The sequence below is a fragment of the Panthera onca genome, chromosome E3, assembly GCF_046562875.1.
Source record: "Panthera onca isolate mPanOnc1 chromosome E3, mPanOnc1 haplotype 2, whole genome shotgun sequence".
Taxonomy (NCBI): domain Eukaryota; kingdom Metazoa; phylum Chordata; class Mammalia; order Carnivora; family Felidae; genus Panthera; species Panthera onca.
The window spans coordinates 8,816,236-8,835,567 of record NC_138354.1 but is presented as its reverse complement, the minus strand read 5'-3'; the positions used below and the strand labels follow the sequence as shown (position 1 = coordinate 8,835,567).

General features: G+C 56.3%; 1 protein-coding gene across 10 annotated transcripts in view; it reads right to left on the bottom strand.

The window, feature by feature from the left end:
- The window catches only part of CUX1 (cut like homeobox 1), a 366,198-nt gene that overhangs the window by 73,935 nt on the left and 272,931 nt on the right, over window positions 1–19,332 (bottom strand). For 8 of the 10 annotated variants that reach the window (XM_060649257.3, XM_078440403.2, XM_078440401.2 and 5 more), the window contains 4 exons: window positions 12,518–12,706; window positions 4,008–4,066; window positions 961–1,009; window positions 60–156 (listed from right to left, as the gene is read on the bottom strand). In XM_060649257.3, the coding sequence (XP_060505240.2) occupies window positions 60–156; window positions 961–1,009; window positions 4,008–4,066; window positions 12,518–12,706 (394 nt within the window). The remainder of the gene's footprint in view (window positions 1–59; window positions 157–960; window positions 1,010–4,007; window positions 4,067–12,517; window positions 12,707–19,332) is intronic. The other 2 variants (XM_078440402.2, XM_060649255.3) reach the window with 1 other exon arrangement.

Sequence of the window (19,332 nt, the reverse complement as noted above, 5' to 3'; positions counted from 1 at the left end):
CTTCCTCTTCCTCGACCCCCGGAAGGGACCGAGCACGGCACGCGATGCCGTCCACCTACCGCTCAGGTCGCTGTTGGAGATGCGCAGCGCGGCATTCTCGGACTGCAGCGAGCGGTTCTTCTCCAGCAGCAGCACCTCCAGGGGCTTGGATGCGTCCTAGATGGGGCAGAGCAGGGCTCACCGCGGGGCCGGCCACCCTCCCGCTCCCCGGGGCCACCAGAACCCCACACCCCCTGCTCTGATGGCTCGTGCGCCCGACTTGGCTGACTCCGATACGTTACAGAGGTCTGCCTTCCCCTGAAGATGGTCACGCGCACGTGGGAAACGCTCGAGTCCCTTTCCAAAGGAATGCGTTCCACCTGGAGCTTTTACGTCTTCTTTTACGTCCACGTGGCTTCTAGACAACTAATCATGCTCTATTCTGTCCCCACGTCCAGGGGGTCTAGACCTGTGCCTCATCGGGCATTAGAACTGGCTGTCCGAAGGTCACTGCAGAGGTTGCCCGCCCCAAAGGGTCAGCTGCCGTCTGGGCATCAGGAGTGGGCTTCCGTTTGGTGCCTCAAAGTCTACGCGGCCACCAGGTAGACAATGTGCCGCTGTCATCTTGCCCCGTCCCTTTTCCACGTGAGGCAGCAGATAATAAAAGCCAGTCCATTTTGGGCGGGTCTCTGACATAATCTCAGACTGTTTTTAGCCATGTTCTTAGTGCCCGCCCGAGTTAAATCACAGTGTCACGTGAACTGAGTTACCAGTTTGGAAAACACTGACTCTTCTCTTCTTGCCTCTTTTTACATTAAAGATAACGTGCCTGAACTTGCTTAAGGTTCCTGAGAAATTGCTCGTCAGCTGCAGGTGGGAGGTTTCATAGACATTTCGAGCTCGTGATGCTCGCCCGGGGACGGACGAGTGAGCACGGCGAGCTGACCCTCGCACACACTGAAAGCAAATGAGACCGTGTACCTGTGTCCCAGCTCCCTCGGACGGTGCAAACTCCATGGATTTCAGAATGCTGTGAAGAGCAAGACAGAGCAGTCATTTCCCCCGCGTACCTTTGACGACCGCCACACTCACGAGCACTGACATCAGTTTCCTGCACTCCAGGAACCGAGGAACCGAGAGCTCTAACCACCTCCCTGGCAGCATTATCATCTGATAGTGTCTCTAGAATAGCTATTCAACTAGCAGTTGGCCCGCAAAAGTTTCTTGCCCAGCATGTAAATCATTCCATATGGAATCACACCAGGGCTGTTCAGAGTATAATTTTAAAGTTGAACACAGACATAACATTGTTGCAAGTGGAACGTATTTGTCAAGCGTACAGGGAATGTTAAGGTTGTAAGAAGGAAGCCAGGGAGAGAAAGCTCATCCCTCCTACCTGCTCCCGGGGCCAGACGCTCGCTTGGTGCCTGGCACCTGGGCCCCGGGGGAAATGGTCAAAGAGCAAGGTCCCAAGTTGGATGGCTCAAAGGCTGGTCGCAGACCTACTCTGTAGCCCCTGGCGGTGTGGGGGAGCAGGACTATTTCTCCTTTGTCCTCCTTATCACTGAAATCACTTCGTCCAGGCCTGTTTCAACAAGTCCCACAGCCGAGTTGAGTGCAGGTGCCCAGAACCACTATTTAAGGGGACACCCTTTCCTTTCTGTGAGTCCACGTGGCCCCAGGAGCTCGGGAAGGTGAGTGAGAGCCTCCGTAGTCCCAGGCAGTGGGCCACCTGTGCTCTCCCAGAGTTCTTATGGCTGTGACTCTGGCCCCTGCCCTCTTTAAGCTCCACGGAAGTGTCACAGAGAGAGCATGGTGTAAAAATGCCCAGGGCCCCAGGAGACCACGCTCTGCCACTGCCACCGTGGCAGCCAGTAAGGAGCTGACGGCTTAGTTTATCTGTGGTTATATCTTCAGAGTGGCCCTCGTCACGTAGACTAACAAAACAGGAACGGAAGAGCAGCTGCGGGGAGGGGTGGAGCAGGGGGGAGGGAACCTCATAATTTTATTTTATGGTGAGCTATTGAAAATAATAAGAATTCGGGGCCCCACTGCATCAGCCGGGAGAGAAGTGACGAGCAGTCTGGAACTTGTCTTTTTTTATGGCCTTCGTGTGCGCAACTATATTCTTGTCTGAGATCTTTAACATCGTGTAACAAAAGACCGGAGTGAGCCTATGAGCGTAGACCCCAAACACCAGTATCTTTTCAATTTATTCAGCAAATCTTTACCGATGACCTATTAGGTGCCTGGCACTCGGGAGGATCGGAGCCACTCTGCCCCTCACCCGTGTGGACTCCGTCGGCTGCCATGTGCTTAGAAGACAAAATCCAAAGAGTGTGTGAAAGCGAAAACCTGGTGGGTCCCCCTGGCGGCAGAAATCCCATTGGGTTGGAGACGGGGTCTGTCTCAGGAGGAGTCAGTGTCTCACAAAGGCCTGGAAGGAGCAGGGTATTTTACAGACCACCAAGGTGGGCAGGGAGCCCGCGGAGGGGACGGGTGTGGGGACTGAGGCATGTGTTTGGGAGGGCACTTGGGTTGAACACATTTCAGCAGCAAAGCCATCCCAATGGGGCGTTCGGATGCAGATGTGGGGCTGAGGTGGGGCCTTGGTGCGTGCAGGTGCGACAGAAAGGGCCTCCAGGAATACGGGTGCGGTTCTGGGAGGGGACGGGGGCCGGCGTGCAGCGGCTGGGCTGGGGGCGAAGGCCTTCGCAATGTTTCCTTTTGCGTGGGAGGAAGAGAGGGAGGAGGGGACATGGGGACGGGAGAGGCAGATCTAGAAGGCCGGACGGGTAAGTAACGAACGCCCCACGGCTGGATCTGCGTGTCGGCAGGTGTACGGGTGGCCACGGAGGGGTTGTGAGGCTGCCTGTGGCCAGAGGGGGCGAGACTGTGCGGGGAGAGCTGCGCTGGGCGTGGGGCTGGGGAGCCGCCTGCAGGCAACTCCCTTGGGAGGCCGGAAGCGTTCGTGGCCCAGCCAGGGCGACGGGAGACCTGGTGGCAAGACGGGAGACCTGGTGGCAAGGTCGAAGAGGCCTTCCCGTGGGCATTTTTGGCAAACCTGAGGGATCATTAAGAATACAAAGAACAGCATGGCGAGGGGGTGTGGCCTATTTTAAAAGGAGAAGTTAAAAATGTCAGCAAGAGAGAGGAGCTGGTGGGTTGGCAGGGGAGGGGGAGGGGGCCCGAGGTGCAGGGGGAGGGTCAGCCCGGAGAGGCGGGAGGGAGATGCCAGGATCAGAGTGGGGATCCGGAGGCCAAAGGGGAGGCTGCGGGACGCCAGGAGGTCTGCGGAGGGGTTGGCGGGGAGCAGAAGGACCCTCATTCCAGCAGCAGTGGAGACCACAGGCCTGGAGGGCCGGGTGGCTGTCTTCGCAGTGTTTGAGGGCCCAGCCACGGAGGCAGGGACACTCAGGGACAGACTCTGCGGCCAGACTGGGGGAGGAGAGGGCCCTTTGCACTGTGGGGGCTGCCCATGAACTCCAGGGCTGGGCGACCTTGGGGGGGGCGGGCAGGGAGTCTGAGAAGGCAGGGGGAGGCAGGGAGGCCGGGCGTGGGGAGGGGACTTCACCTTGAGAGTGTAAACGTTAGCACTGGAGGGGTGACAGGCTTTCAGCTGTTGCCTCTTGGAGGGGAAACTGGACATTGGGAGAAGAAAGTCCTGGCACCTGCAGGTGGGCAGGGGGTGGGAGGCCACGGGAACTCTTTCGACGGGAAAGCATTTCCCTGCTCTGCTCCTGTTCAGGGACCTTCTGTCTGCAACATGGCCTTGTGTTTTATAATTGCTTGAAAGGCAACGTCTCCTTTGATTCTGTGCGTGCTGGCCTACTTTAAACGCGCAGAGTTTTATGGAAAGTCCGGAGAATTCAGGCACAGGCCTGAGTGCAAACGCCCATGGCTCTGGGCGGCCCGGGGCAAGGACCCGTGGCTGGTCCCCCCACCCATTCCTGGGGCAGAGTCTCCTGAGCAAATGTCGCTGAGGAGCCCCGACTGGCGGGTGGCCGAGCAGGCGTCTCCACACTTACCTTAGTTCTTTCTTCACTTCCTCATAGTCAGCCTGTCCTTTGAGTTTTTCTTCCAGTTGCTGCAAACAGAGGAACTTTATTAGTGGCTGTGTCTGAAACAGGTGGGCGGACTTGGCTACGGAACAAATGTCTGTGCCCCCCTCCCCCAAATTCGTGTATCGCATCCCGACCCCCAAGGTGATGGTGTGAGGAGGCGGGGTCTTCAGGGGTGACGGGGGCGTGAGGGGAGAGCCCCATGGATGAGATCAGCACCCTCACGAAAGAGACCCCGCAGAGCTCCCTTGCCCTGCTAGGAACGTGAGGACACAGTGGGCGGACAGACGGCAGTCCCTGAACCAGGAGAGAAGCCCTCACCGTATGCGGAATTTGCCAGAGCCTTGATGCTGGACTTCCCAGCGTCCAGAACTCTGAGAATAAAATGTTTGTGGCTTAAACCCCTGGTTTAGGATGTTGTGTTATGGCAGCCTGTCCGGACTGGGACAGCCATCGCCGACTGCACTCCCTCTAAGCCATCCAGCCGTCCCTGAGAGGGAACACCGGCACCTAGAAGTGAATGGTGGTGACACGTGGGGGTCGCCTTTTGGCCCTCACGCTTCCGGTCCGGTGTGCGCGTGTGTGTGAGCGGGCACGGTCGGGTGTGAATGGGCCCGCGTGCAGGCGTGGTCACACACAGCGTAGCATAAAACTTAACCGAGGTGGGACAAGGCTTTACGTAAATGGAAAACAGAACAAGAAAAGGCCATTTTGTATGAAATACCGTGAAATGGCAAACAGGACGGAGAGAAGTTCTCAGCACTTTAAAATCAGCGCGTGGCTTTTCCCGAAATACATTAGGCAAGCTGACACAGGCAGTCAGTCGCATGTCAACACCTCTGGCGGGGACCCTGCTGACAAGGGGTTCGAGCCCTTCGTCGTGGAGCGCTGGCACGGGAGGACCCTCGGAGGGCAGCTGGCCAGCAGGGCCAAGGCGGGGCGCAGCCGACTCCCCGGCCCTCGCGTGCCCTTCAGAGGGAGGGCGAGGTGACACGCTCCCCTGATAGGATGACGCTCTGACGTGCTCCATCAGGGTCTGCGAACTCACGGGGCATTGATGTAATCGGTCTGCACAGAGCTCTGCAGGGCTTTCTTGCCAGGAGAGGCCGTTAGCTGTGGGTGGTGGGCAGAGGATGCGCTCCTCCGTGAGGGTGTTTGGACTAGTTTGCTTGTGACCTCCCGCAAAGGGGAAGGAGACAGACCCAGCTGGGGCAGGGGATGGCAGACGATTTAGCAGGTTTCCGGGCCTGGGGGGCGGAATCCACAGCGCCTTCCCATCTACAGGGTTCTGCGTGGCCAGCCACGACCGCAGCTACAGTTTAAGTCCGGGTGAGAATGTTCTAGAGTTTGGGGAGGACATGCCCATCCGGCCCATCGGGCTGGATGCTCAACGTGCATCTCAATCTGCCTGCTGTTCAAGGATTCGGGTGTTCTGTAAGCTAAACTCATTTCGCTCCTCTTTTCCTGTCGTCTTTGCTGGCAGTTTCTTGTGTATTTCCATGGTATAAAACTGCTCTGCCCTAGTTCCTTTTTATGACCCCTTGTCAACTTCCTAACGGTTTCTCGTCCCAGTCAAATGGCGGGGGGGGGCGGGGGGGGGTAGCATACAGTCATATTCCCACACCAGGGTCTCTGCAGGTCTCTTGAAGAAGCGCTTATTTCACTCCCCTACGATCGAGTGCAGGGAGCACTCCCAGACAAAAGGTGATCTGGTACCAGGCCGGAGGTCAGGGATGCTGGATTTGGGACACACGCACAACTCGGTCGTGTTCAGGGAACACGAGACAGACAGGAGGGAGGGCAGGGAGAGGGGAAAATACGGAGCGCTTCCGAACCCGGTGCGGCACGGAACCTGGAGTCAGTTCTGTCACTCATGAGCTGGACACCTTGGGGCTCGGTAATGAGTGTTTCATCTGTGAAATACGGGAAGGGCAGCAACGACCTCAAAGGGCCAAGCAGAAGAGCACGGGGCAAGGTCCTGGTGCAGATGAGGCGCCACAGGGCCTTTGATGTGGGGCTGTCATCACGGCCCAGCCTCCCAGGGAGCATGGCTTTGCAGACCTGTGATGGGCCCTAATTAGAAGGTTTTAGGACTGGAGCTGTGTAACTTGGTCGGATGTGACATTTTTCGCTGAGAACTGAATAGCTTTTGCTGAAATTTGTCACCCCCCTGGGGGCATCTTAATCAAGAAGAACCCAAGACCGCATCTGTAAACCTCTGATGTTCATTTCTTCGGGCAGATGATTGGATGCGGGCTGGCGGGGCCGCCTGACAGAGCCTGTCCTGACCCGTGAGCACCTCGAGCCCGTCTTCACCACGGTCTCTGGGGAGTGCGATGTCCCCAGAGCCATACTCGTAGTGGCGTGAAGGGGCAGGAGGCACATGGCCTGTGGTACCAGATATGCCCACCGTGGAAAAAAAGATCAATGGTCTTCTGCTTGGGCTTCAGACCAGAAACTCCCTGCTGGGTGCCTGCGAAGTCTAGTTTCCAAAACTCTCAATCTGGAAAGGCAACAGGTGCTCCGTCTGTCGTTCTCTGTGGAGGAAGGCTCCGCTCCGATTTCGCTGGTGCTCCTCGGGGTGGGCCGGGTTCCGTGCCCCAAACGCGATCTCATTTAATGTTGGCATCGCTTCTGCAGAGGTGGCTGTCTGCCCAGAGAGCAAACGTGTCACTGGGTTCTGCCATCAGACCTAGTTAGAGCAGAGGCCGGCCGCACCTGTCGGTAATTCCAGGAGGAACCGAGAAGGTGCGTGTGCGGAGGCCAGACCAGGCACTCACTGGAAGCCTGGGCTCCGGAGCCCGACAGGTCAGGGCCAAGGCCTGGCTCTGCCACTTAGTGGCGGGGTGACCTTTATTTAACAAGACACTGAACTCAGTTTCTTCATGTATAAAATGGGGGTCTTGGTGCACACGGTATAGTGGTTTGGTGAGGACTGGAGGAAATAACGCTAAGTGCTTGGCACGCGGCAAAACGCTTCGCAAATGGTTGTTACCGTTCCCGTGGTTGCTAGGACTTTAACCCTGGGGGATGGTACTGAATAGACTGCATGATTCTGGGAGGGACTCTCCGGTTCCGAATCCAAGGGCGCCCCTTATGGAGTTCGCCACATCCCAGCTCCCCGGCAGACCCACGGAGGAGGAGCACGGGTGCCCGGGGCAGCGCTGGCCGTGAAGTGCCGTGGCAGGCAGGCAGTGCGTCTACTGTGTGCACCATCTGGGAACCAGGGTATCTTCCCGAAAAGGTGTTTGGCGAAGGAACCCGCCTGGGCTTTCACGGAGAGGTGAGAAAAGGTCAAGGGTCAGAGACGGGCTGCTGGCCCACCCCTGGCCTGCAAGGGTGTCCCCCTGGGTGAGGGGCTCACGCCTGCCGGGCCTCACGCTCCTCATCTGGATGACGGGTTTTCAAAGGGCCGCGGCGAGGACACGCAGGCCACACAAGTGCCCCCTGAGAGGACCACGTGATGTGGGTCACGTCCGTTCAGTGACAGGGAGCATACGTGTCGTTCCGGGAGCTCAGGAGGTGCTCGTCAAATTATCTTGAATTGCTAGACGAATTAATTATCCAGAGGAAGTGCTTAAGAACCTGGCTAAGCCTTGAAGAATTAAGGAAATTTAATTTGAAACGCAAGGCATACCGGCGTGTGGCAGACGGGTGCCACATTTATAAAAGACACCTCTTACTCAAGTTCTGACACGCCTGCCCCGTTTTAGGGCTGCCAAATGAAGGGGCCTCTGAGGCAGAGACCCTCGGCAAGGCCCTTCTTCTGGCCGGCACAGCAGGGGTCGGGCAGTAACGTATCTCTGCCCCAAAAGAGACGGTGGGCCGGGCAGGTGGGGGCGCTGCCGTGGGCAGACGCCTCCGTCTTTCCTCCAGGGATGGTCAGAGCCAGGCTTTCAGCCGTGTTTTCTTAGGAGCGACAGCGCCGGCCAGGGGCATCAGGGTGTGACCCCTGTCTTCACGGGGACCACCAGTCATGAATGAGGAGGTGTGACCGGGCTCCCGGTCCAGGGCGGTGGCGGTGGGGGGCGGCGGGGACGGGGGGGGGGTCTGAGGCCGAGGCCCTCAGGTAGACACTGCATGTCTGAGGTCCAGGCTTAGGATTCCACCTGCACGGGGAGCCCATTTGGTCTCCACGGTTCCCATGCGAATTTAGGACCTACAGATGCTGGGTGTGGCGGGGTGGGGGGAAGCCCAGAGGGCCCGCGGGCACAAGGCCAGGCCGTGGAGGGGGAGTGACAGTTATACTGGAGGGCTCGCTCCCGGCACGGGTCACTGCCAGTTTCCACGAGCTGTGGTCCAGGTGTGACCTAGGCGGCCAACTCCTTCTCACGGAATGGCGCCATCACAGACCAGGAGGGCCCAGGCTCCGTGCTCAGGCCGCCTGGACGTTGCCCGTCATGGTTAGCTAGGTGTGCCGCGATCCGGGGGCGGCCTGCAGGTGAAACGCCTCGGTCCATCTCCAGGTGGCCGGGGGCACGGGTGTCCTGCCAAGAGGATGCGTCGTAGGTTCCCGTAAGTAATCAGCTCCTGAAAACGTTTCCAGTGATGGGTCCGGGTTTACAGCCACTCTGGAGGAGCCCACCTGTGGCCTCCCGCTCCTACCTCAATCCTCACGTGGACCTCGAGGCGCTAGCATGGGGCCCCTCAGGTTTTCAGAGACTGAGTCCAGCGTGCTCTCTCCCGGGGCCTTGCCACCGTGGCCACGCAGATCGCCTCTGCTTCCTGCACCGGGGCCACCTTTGCCTCCTCTTCCCCACGGAAACCCCCTTCTTTCCTCTCCCTGACTCTGTGCTCACACCGTCTTCAAGATCCAGCCAGGACAAGGCTGTGGGGAGCTCGGTCCCGGGCTCCCTGCTGTCGGGCTCGCCTGTGCCATCCAGGCTAAGTCAGTCCTGCTGGCGGGCAGGCGCGTGCACGGGCCTCTCCTCACCTCAGTGACCTCCTCCGTGAGACCGGATCACCATCATGCCTGCTCGTGTGGTGAGCCCGAGACATCGATGGGACGCTCACCGAAACAGGACGGAAGGCAGCCTCAGCGCAGAGTAAATCCGCTGCCGGGCGAGGGAACCTACGTGCCAAAGAGGCAGCGTCCAGGATCAAAGGCCCCAAGTGAGTCTACGGAAGTGGTTGTTTCTTTTTTCCTGGCCCAACCCCCCGAGGGACAAGGCGAGCTCCACGGTGGCTCAGCAGGACCTTGCAGGAGATGGGGGTGAGGGGAACAGAGAGTTGGGGAGGCATGTGGTTTGCAGACAGCCCCCCCCCCCAGACGATGCTAATACACCTGCCCACCACCCCCTTAGTGGGAAGTACTCATCTTTAAAAAATATACCTTCTCCTAATGGGAGAATGGCATTCTTTCAGCTAGCCTTTCTTATAAATAGCCATTTTAAATGGAAGCTATTTATCGGGAGCTTTATTTTCTGTGCTTTAGCAAGGAGAGTGCAGGTGACTGCCTAATTATACTGCCTCCGTATTGAAGTGCTCCAACAGAAGACCACAGAATAGAGTTATCGAAAATAGCCGGCTTGTAATGGCAGTCGGGTTAGTTCATTAATTACAAATACAGAATTGGCCCGGACAAGTGGCACTGTGCTTGAGCACTTGTCAGATGAGACAGGAAGAAACATCACCCACGTCTGAGCGTGTTTCACCGTCTAAGACTAGAGGGTATGCCGCTGCGCGTGGAGAGCGATGCGTTTAGGGTGAATCTGGCTCGAGAAAGCAGAGCACGGCAGGAAGAGAGACTGGAAAACATCCACCTGTCCATTTATCCTCGCACAGTTGCCAATCGATCGTTGAGGCAAAGGGAGGAAATACTGGTTGCGAGAGATGGAGAGTTTCAAGGTGTCAGAGAAAGCGAACCAGTGAGTCCCCAGATCCGGTCCATTTCAGTGCTACCACCAAGAAGTACTGTACTGGTCAAGAAACCCCAAGAAGCCGCAGCGTAAAGGCTCTGCCCGTTATGCCTTGTGCCCTGTGGGATCAGCCCCACACCCCACCAGTGACTGCCATCAGGCACAGGAGCATCTGTCTCAAAGACCATCGCCAACATGCATGGCAAAACCACGCCCGATGTCAAGCAGCTGAGCCGGGCCGGAAGCCTCAGCATCCTTAAGCGGCGGTCCCGATTCGAGCCCTACACGCCGCGTCCCAGGGTCCCCCAGAGCTGAATGACACGGCCCAAGAAGGAAAAGGCTGCGGTGGGGCGGGAGAGGGAGGAGGAAGAAAGGAAAGCCCCAGGGCAAGCTCAGGTGCACCTCCTGGCTGCTTCCGAGGGACCGCTGCTGGGTCGGAGACCCGCCCCCTGCCACCACTGCGGAAGCAGCAAGCTGCCCATTTGACAGGTCTCATTCCTATTTTCTTCATAATTGTATTGCTGTTTGGTTTAGATTTGAGACTATAAATTATACACATTAGGGAAAAAAAAAAAAAGCCCCGGGAAGGGAACTGGTTCAATTAACCTCGTTCCTTTGGGTGAGGGAGGCATAGAGGTGTTCTTTGGGGGATGCTGATGCCTTTTGCGTGCGGGTTCAATATTGGGGAGATCTTCACTCCTGGTGACAAGGGGTTAAGATAATTAGAATCAGAGTCTTGTTACTAGAGGATATGTTTTGATTATTAGATCAGATGAAGATAAGGGAGCGGTAATTTTGGAAGAAGTATTGCCAAATTGTTTCATTAACTGCACCGTATTAAAGAATTCCCCCAAGATACGGATAAAGAACATTAATTTGTGAAACTGCGTTTCATTTTTTTTTTTTTTTTTGAGAAGGCAAACATTAAAACGTTAACTGATTTAGAAGAAATTGCTCTATAATAAAAAATGTAAGGTCTATAGCCTCCCTCTCATAGTCAAATGCGGGATTGTATCTGAGTCAGACCCCTTAACTGTAACAAAGGAGAGAAAGGCAAATTATCTAATAATAATGCCACTGCTGGGGTCAGAAATGGCTATAACATGAGAAAATTAAATTTAATCTAGAAATAAAAAATGAGTGCTAGTGCTCACTGGGCAGGCTGATGGGAGAGTAAGAAACTCAGAAGAAATAAATGCCACGGGTCCTCAACCCTCTCCCCAAAGCCGGCAGGACCGGCTCTTCCGAGGGGCCCAGGCACCCAGCGGTTCCTCGGACAGGGAGTGAAATGTACCCCGAAGGGGCCAGGAAGAGACCAGGGGGAAATACGGTGGGGGCCCTGAGTCAGCGAGGTCAGGCCAGCGAGCTGCCGGGAGCACAGAACCTGTTGGAAACTCGGCTCTGGGTCAGAGACACGGTCATGCGCTGGGAAGGAAAATGTCAGTTTTATAAAAAAATCCAAACGGGCCTAACTACGTCCTGGAAGTACTTTCTATAAGAAAAAGTTTTCCTGATGTTTTTGTATGACTCATCTGGACGTACCGCATTTAGTATACGGACGGCTGTGCTCGGCCGTCATTCATGTGCTCTGCACGCATACGCGGGGCAGGGCGGGAGGCCCGGGAGGGCATCGCCCAGGCTGGGGAGGCACGGCGGAGCGGGGGCACATCTGGCCCGGGAGCTGGGCCCACACGTCACTAGTCGTGTCACTGAGCGTCAAACAAGCTACCTCTGAGGAGGCCCCATGGCTCTCTGGTGCACCACAGACCTAGGGTGCGAGGATTACCCTCACGTTACATTAGCTGCAACAGGCTGGAAATAAATCAAGTGCAATTATTTTTAAAAAGCTGAGCTGGACGAACGAAGGGCACGTCTGTGTGACCAACCCTTGTGACCAACCCTTCACCAGCAAGTGCACCAAGTGGCAGTCTGACATCCCGGGCTGGGAAGCATGGCCACGGGTGGGCGCGGGATGGGGCCTTCTACCAAGCGCTGCCTGCAAGGGATGGCCCATCGAGGGCAGTGCCGTCCAGGCAAGAGCTGGTAAGGGTCCAAAGGCACTCTCCCCGTCTTGGGCCCCAGGACCCTGCTTCTAGCTCCCTCATGGAGGCTCAAGGTTGCCCTACTTGCGGTCAGTTCCAGACAAGATGCTCTCCAGAAAGACCTGACGGCCCCGGTGCACCCAGGCTTCTGACAGACGTGTCCAGGGGATCCTCACTGTTCCCACAGGAGGGAAAAACGCTTGTTGACGGTTGGAGTTCAGACCAAGAACAACCTAAGCGGTCACTCTGGCTTCCTGACGGAGAACAAATTCTCACCGGGACCCGTGCAGATTGCAAGCATGAGATCTACTCATTGCAACAGCCGAGACGGGGCAAACGAATAAGGTGGCTTCTGGGACAAGGGCTCCCGCCACGGTCACTATACCCGGCACGTGCCCCCGATGCCGGGGACAGAAGCAACCCACTGAGGGGCTGTGGGTGTCAGAGGGGAGCCAGAAGCGCCGCGCCAGTCGCCCCCCCCTCCCACCCCCAGGGCCGTGTGCGGAGGAAGGCGGGGCAGCGGGCAGGCGCGCGGGTCCAGCCCTCCCTCGGCCCGCGGCCCCCTCGGCGCCCTTACTTTGAGCGTGCTGTTCTTGGCACTCAGCTGCTGCTCGAGCTGGGAGATCTGGCTGGCCGAGTTCTCCCGCAGCTTCGTGAGGCTGGCCTGGAGTCTCTGCACGTCCTCCACCAGCTGGGCGATCTCCCGCTCTTTGGCGGCCAACTCCACTTCCAGGCTGGAGCGGGTCAGCACCTCTATGGCCTGCTCCTGCGGAGGAGAAAGGAAATGACAAAGCCACCCGGGGTTCGGGCAGGGCTCGGGCAAGAACACGCAGGTGGAGGGATGCGGGTGGTGAGCTCAGGGTGAGGCGTGACCTCCTGCCTCCGCCCGGACCCGCCAACACCCTCCCTGCACCACCTTCCTGTCTGCACGGCAAATGCGCCTGGATTCGGCCGGCGGACAAGGATTTACTGGGTGCCCACCAGGAGCCGGGCGTACAGTGAGCACAGGACAACGGTCCCTGTCGTTACGGAGCATCCAGCCAGCGGGAGGAGGCTGGGCGTGCGAGCCGCATCAGATGTGTTGGCTGATAGCATAAGCGTGTAGGGCGGCAACCAGGCCATCAGGAGACTGAAGCGGGGGCGGGGCCCGGGGTCAGACTTGGGCCAGGTGGTGGGGTTTTACTGATTTGCGTTTTTTTAAAGTGTATTTATTTTTGAGAGAGAGAGAGAGAGAGAGAGCACGCGCACACGTGCACGCAAGTGGGGGAGGGGCAGAGAGAGAGAAAGAGACAGAGACAGAGACGCCTAAGCAGGCTCTGCACCACAAGCGCAGAGCCTGACAGGGGGCTTGGACCCACGGACCGTGAGATCATGACCCGAGCCAGAAGCTTAACGGCCTGAGCCACCCCGGTGCCCCGGCAGTGGGGTTTTAATAAGATGGTCAGGAAAAGCCCCGGTGACATTGTGACACCTGTGCAAAGATCTGAATAAGGTGACAGAAAGGGTCCAGCTGTGTGCTGGGGGCATGAGCGGGGGAGGGGCAGACAGAGAGGGAGAGAGAGAATCCCAAGCAGCCTCCACGCTGCCAGCACAGAGCCCGACGCGGGGCTCCAGACCCACGAGCCGTGAGATCATGCCCTGAACTGAAACCAAGAGTCAGACGCTCAATTGACCGAGCCGCCCGGGTGCCCCCATTTCACGGGGATGGAAAACACTAGCAGCTACAGCCCCAGCCGGCAGGTGCAGCCAATCCGTCCCACGCACGATGCGCTGGTCACCGACTTCTCACGTTGGGGGACAGCCCGTCGTCAGGGAAATAATTTTTCATATCTACTGACCCTCCCCAGGAAATTAAGGACTTTTGTCACTTAAGAATGTCAAGTTCTGTGTGTAAAGGAGTGACTCTTTTCTGTTTCTTTGGTTTGTGTCGTATTATAAAGTGGGTTCATTTCCTCCTGACTTCTGGCAGATGTGCACATGGCCCTAGCGAGCGTCTTCCCGCCAGCTTATTTAAAGGGCGCGTGCAGATCAGCTCTGTCCAGAGTGTGCTCTGTGGCCTGGTGCCAGCTCACAGACTGTTGCTGATACAGTGAGACACGCAGAGAAATGCAGAGTGAGCATTTAGAAACTTGTACAGCAGTTTGCCACGGCTGTGACGCTCTTACTGTCTTTTGTAAAACCATCGGTCTGCAGTGGATCGGCAGTGAATAAGCAAACAAGCCGTCCTTGGCCACAGAGAGTTTGGGGAGCACCACGCCAGCCAACAACCAAGGTCAGGAGACACGGGGACCCGAGACAAGTCCTCCTGGCAACGCCAGGGGTTAGAGCCTGGGACACTAGTGACAGAAACACCTGGGAGCCGTGAGAGGGAGAGGCGGGGGTGGAGGGTTGGCAGGAGTTGTCAGAAGGAAGAGGGGCTCCATTTGAGGGCGGGGGCACCACAGGAGGGCAGAGGGGTCAGAAAGAGCAGGGACAGGGCATAAGGGGGAGTGACTGATGCCGAGGCCAGCTTGAAAAGGACCGAGCCTGCTGCCACCTGATGGTGACCGACTGCTCAGAAGGGTGGCCAGAGGCGCCTTGAGGTGGCGGGCTTGGGGACACAATGCAAGGGATATCTGGGGAGGTCAGACTTATGGGGGGTAAAGACTGAGCCACAATATCTAATTTATTTATCAATTTTCCAACCTGAGGGATGCCAGCCATAACAACGGTTTTGAGTGCTCTTAGGGAGAGCTGGTAAAACGAGCCACAAGGGGGGATCCGGGATTTTAAATGGGCAAGTGCAAGTTCACAGACCAGGGATCAGTGGCTCACATGATATGTGTAAAAACAGCAGCTCTCACTGCTGAACCTGGATTCAGGCTGGGGACCTGGGGGCAGGTAGTCCCAGAGGGCCATCTACTCCACGCCAGGGTCCTAGTCTGGCCTCGCCACAAGCTGGCCGTGTGACCTTGGGCACATCAACTATGTCTCAGGCACCCAGGCCAGATTCCTCATTCATAACACAGCCAAAGCCATTTGTGTCTTACATAAGCTAAATGAGATGAGATCATCCACCCAAATCAGTAAGACCTTGGAAATGAGACAGAAAAGAGCATTCTACTTGAAGCCCAAACGTGGCTCACTTCCTGGCTGTCCCATCATGAAGACACAGGGAGATAGGAAGAAGCAGACAAGGGCCCAGGAGACGGTCACAAGGAGGGTCAGCACCGCCGGCTCCCTCGTGTCCGTCTGGGCCTCAATTCAGTTGCACTCGAATCACTTGGGGGCTTCAGAAAATGTATGGGTTCTGGGCTCAGCCCTGGAGACACAGGCTCAGGGAGTGTGGGGTAGGACCCAGGAAACTCCCTGGCGAGTCTGATGGGGTTCAGGGTCAGGACTCTGGCTCGGACAAGCCTCTCAAGGAAGGAACAGAAACTGACTTTTCCAAGTCTGACAAGAGGCCCGGGTGGGCACCACAACCAGGTCCCCAGAGTCTGTCCCAGCAGGGACGTACCCACGGCTCTGGGCTTCCACGACCCAGAGGGGGTCCTACGCTCTTCACGGGTGCCAGGTCTTGGGGGTGGGGGCTCTGACAGCTCAGGAGCCAGGAGAGGATGTGAAAATACCCTGCAGAGTCTAAAAACATTACAGGGACACCCGGGTGGCTCATTCAGTTGAATGTCTGACTTTGGCTCAGGTCTCGATCCGAGGTTTGTGAATTTGACCCCCACATCGGGCTTTGTGCTGACAGCGTGGAGCCCACTTCAGATTCCCTGTCCCCCTCTCTCTGCCCCTCTTCCACTTGCACTCTCTCTAAACTAAACATTAACAAAATAAATAAACATTATAAAAAGAGGGTGCCTGGGTGGTCCAGTCAGTTAAGTGTCTGACTCTTGATTTCAGCTCAAGGTCATGGTCTCACAGTTTTGTGAGCCTGAGGCCCACGTGGGGCTCTGGAGCTGGCAGCACGGAGCCCGCTTGGGATTCTCTCTGTCCTTCCCCCACTCACACGGTCTCTGTCTCTCTCCAAAAAAAACCCCCAAAAAACCACAAAACAACACAACTTAAATGAACATAAAAGCAGAAGCTATTGGTGGAGGACCCCAATGAGTTCTGTCCCTTTGAACCCCGTTCACCTCCCCTCTCTCCCCAGCTGCCTGCGTCTGAGTCCTGGATAAGCTACATAATGACTTCTTCTACCCGGCGGCCGTTTCCATATCAAATAGGGATGAGATGCCAGAGCCCCATGCAAGACAAGGGAAAATCAGGGAAAATCGAACTGTGAAACGAAGGTGCACCTAGGACCCGAGACTCAGAGACAGATGCCTGAACCTAGGCTAATACCTTACTTACATTTACTCCCGCAGGGGAAAGATGAGGCCACAGGGACCTGAGTCTTACTTCTCTTTCCTACCGACCCCCCGCCTTTCTGCCAACACCAAGTGGCCAAAGTAGGCAGACTCCATCCGGCAGAGTCACCCGGTAGGTTCGCCTGCTAGATGCGTTTTCTCCTGTGACGGTTTGTTTAGGTTCAAGGGGTGGCCTGAGGCGGTGTCCCAGAGCCCTGGACTAATACTGGTCTATAAATACTCGACAAAGGACCTGAATATGTCCCGTCTCATTCAGCGCACACGAAGGAGAGTAGCTTGATGTGGGGGAGAAAGAATGCGCTCTGGAGTAGGACAACCTAGGATCAAATTTTGCTTGGGCGTTTTCTAGCTCTGTGACCTTGGGCACATTACTTAACTCCTCTGAGCCCGTTCCCTTACTTGTAAAACGAGGATAATAAAACCTACCTCTAATGACTGCGGTGTCTCGAGGCATAAACGGGACAACCATATAAAGCCCCGGTGAGGCCCCTGACGCAGAGCTACAGCTCGCCGAGAGACGGCTCGCCTTCCAGAACAGGCGATTCCGTTAAGACACCCCACGGGTCGGTTTTGGCTTTTGCTAGATCTATAGACTGTACTGTTTCTCTGCCGAGTCCTGCCAGCCAAGCCCAACAGATATTTTCCCGCTGGCCCCGTTTCCTATGTTTGCTCCCCGACCGGCTGGGGCTGGGGCTGGGGCTGGAGCTACTGGGAACGCATACCCGGGGGGAGCCCTGGCAGGCCCGCTCCTGGAAGGCTGAACCGGAGCCATGTAAACACTGCACTTAGCCCATGATGAAGTGTTTAAGCGCCTCAAGGACCCACAACTGACTCTACCTGCGAAAACATTCATTTCCTCCTGAAATGTTTTGGTTGCCACGGTCCGGGATGGTGCCAGAAGGCCCTTCAATCAAAAACCTTTAGCTCAGGAGCCCCGTGCAGACATGGAGGATGGACAGCTTTCTCGAGAGAACCCAAGGTGACCGCAGAGGCTGAGAGACGCCAGACCGGCTCCTTCCTCGAGGGCTTCCCCTTGCCTCAGCGTGGCGCTGGGTGCAGGGAGGTACACTTGGATCAGGGGACGGAGACGGAGCCCATGGGACACGTCAGGTAAAATGAGTATCAGGGTCCGGGAAGTTGGGATGGCCCCTTGAGTGAAGAATTTTTCTGTTTTCGGAAACACTTCACTCATGTTTTATTTAATATTAATTAATTAATTAATATTATTTTAAATGATTTTTTTTAAATGTTTATTTCTGAGAGAGGGAGAGGGCGCGCAAGTGGGGGAGGGACACAGAGAGCAGGACAGAGTACGCGAGGTGGGCTCGCTGCTAGCTGAGAGTCCAATGCGGGGCTTGAACTCATGAACCGTGAGATCACGTCTTGAGCCAAAGTCGGACGTTTAACCGACTGAGTCATCAGGTGCCCCTAATTAATTAATTTCAAAAATTAAACGTTAACTTAAGGAAAGAATATGAAAACCCATTCTTTTTTTTTTTTTTTAATTTTTTTAACGCTTATTTTTTTTTTTGAGAGAGAGAGAGAGAGAGAGAGAGAGAGAGAGAGGGATATGGAGTGTGAGCAGGGGAGGGGCACAGAGAGAGGGAGACACAGAATCCGAAGCAGGCTCCAGGCTCTGAGCTGTCAGCACAGAGCCGGATGTGGGGCTTGGGCACCAACTGAGAGATCATGACCTGAGCCGAAGTCGGATGCTTAACCGACTGAGCCAACTGGGTGCCCGAAAATCCATTCATATAAAGGGGTCCTAGCACTAAAACTCTGCTTTAGGTTTGCTCCTAGGGAATAATTTTACAAAGACCCAGTGGAGTCCCGGCTTAGCCCCTGCGGGGCCCAGCGTTCTGGGGCAAGGGGTTCACAGTCCAGAACTTCCGCTTCCTCATCTAGGTAAAGAAATGAAACACCCGCCTCACAGGTGAAGTGGAAGAATGGCTGTCCGACCGACGTGTGAGTTATCACAGCAGCAAGGCTCCTGGTTAGACTGTGCCCTCTCTGGAAGGGCCTGGCGCCTCCCCCACCACCCCCCTGCTCTCCCACCGTCCACTGTGGGTCCTGGCACACGGCACGCACCCTGTAACTCTTTGTTAAAGAAAAGGACACTTATAAGCATAATTCACCCACCACAGGTGACAGGAGCCGAAGGGCCTCAGGGCCACTCACTCCTACTCTGCACACGAGGACACGGACGCTGCACAAGTTTGACTACCTGAGGTCTGTGAGTAAACAGGTTATGAGTCAGCGCTTTGAACCCAGGGCTCCCGGATCAGAGACGGTGAGGCCAGGCGAAGTAAGAGGAACCGCTGAAGCCGAATGACACAGATTACAGGTCAGGCCTTGTTCTAAACTATTTGCTCGTAAGAATGTCCTGGAACCCTTACAAAACCAGTGATGAAACGCAGGCTCAGGGAAGGCAAGTTCCTTGCCCCAAGACACACAGCTAGAAGGCGCGTCTGACCCCAGGGGCGTGGCTCCAATATCCGGGTCTTAATTCCGTGCTGCCCTAAGTCACTGCTCAGAGCCAGAAGGCGAGAGCCTGTAATCTGATAGGTCCAAGCTGCCTTGCTCGAGCTGGGAAAAGTTCCGGCTAAGAACAATTTTTGCTAATCTTAGAAAAATCCAGAAGCAAAGAAAGGACCGAGACGAGTGCCTCGCTCCTTCGGAATGCTGGCACTTCCAGAGAGATTCTGCCATTACGCAGACTCAGAGCGCGTTAACTGTGTTATTACTTCTTTGGCCCGCCCCGCTCATCGCCAACTGTTTTCTCACTCTGGAAGGACACATCGAGGTGGAGACCAAACCTCCGATTTTCCAATGTGATTCTGGCAAGGCTCTTGTTTCACACCCCCACCCCCCTGCCAGCCGTCTCCCCACAGGCCTAGCCAGGAAGGCACTCCCTCTGGGAGTGAGGGGGATCTCCCGCCTCGGCCTCCACGCTGGGCTGGCGACCAGGTAGCACTGATGCGCCATCGGCATAGTCCTTCCTCTGACCCTAACGAGTCCCGTCCCCAGGCTGTCCGAAGCA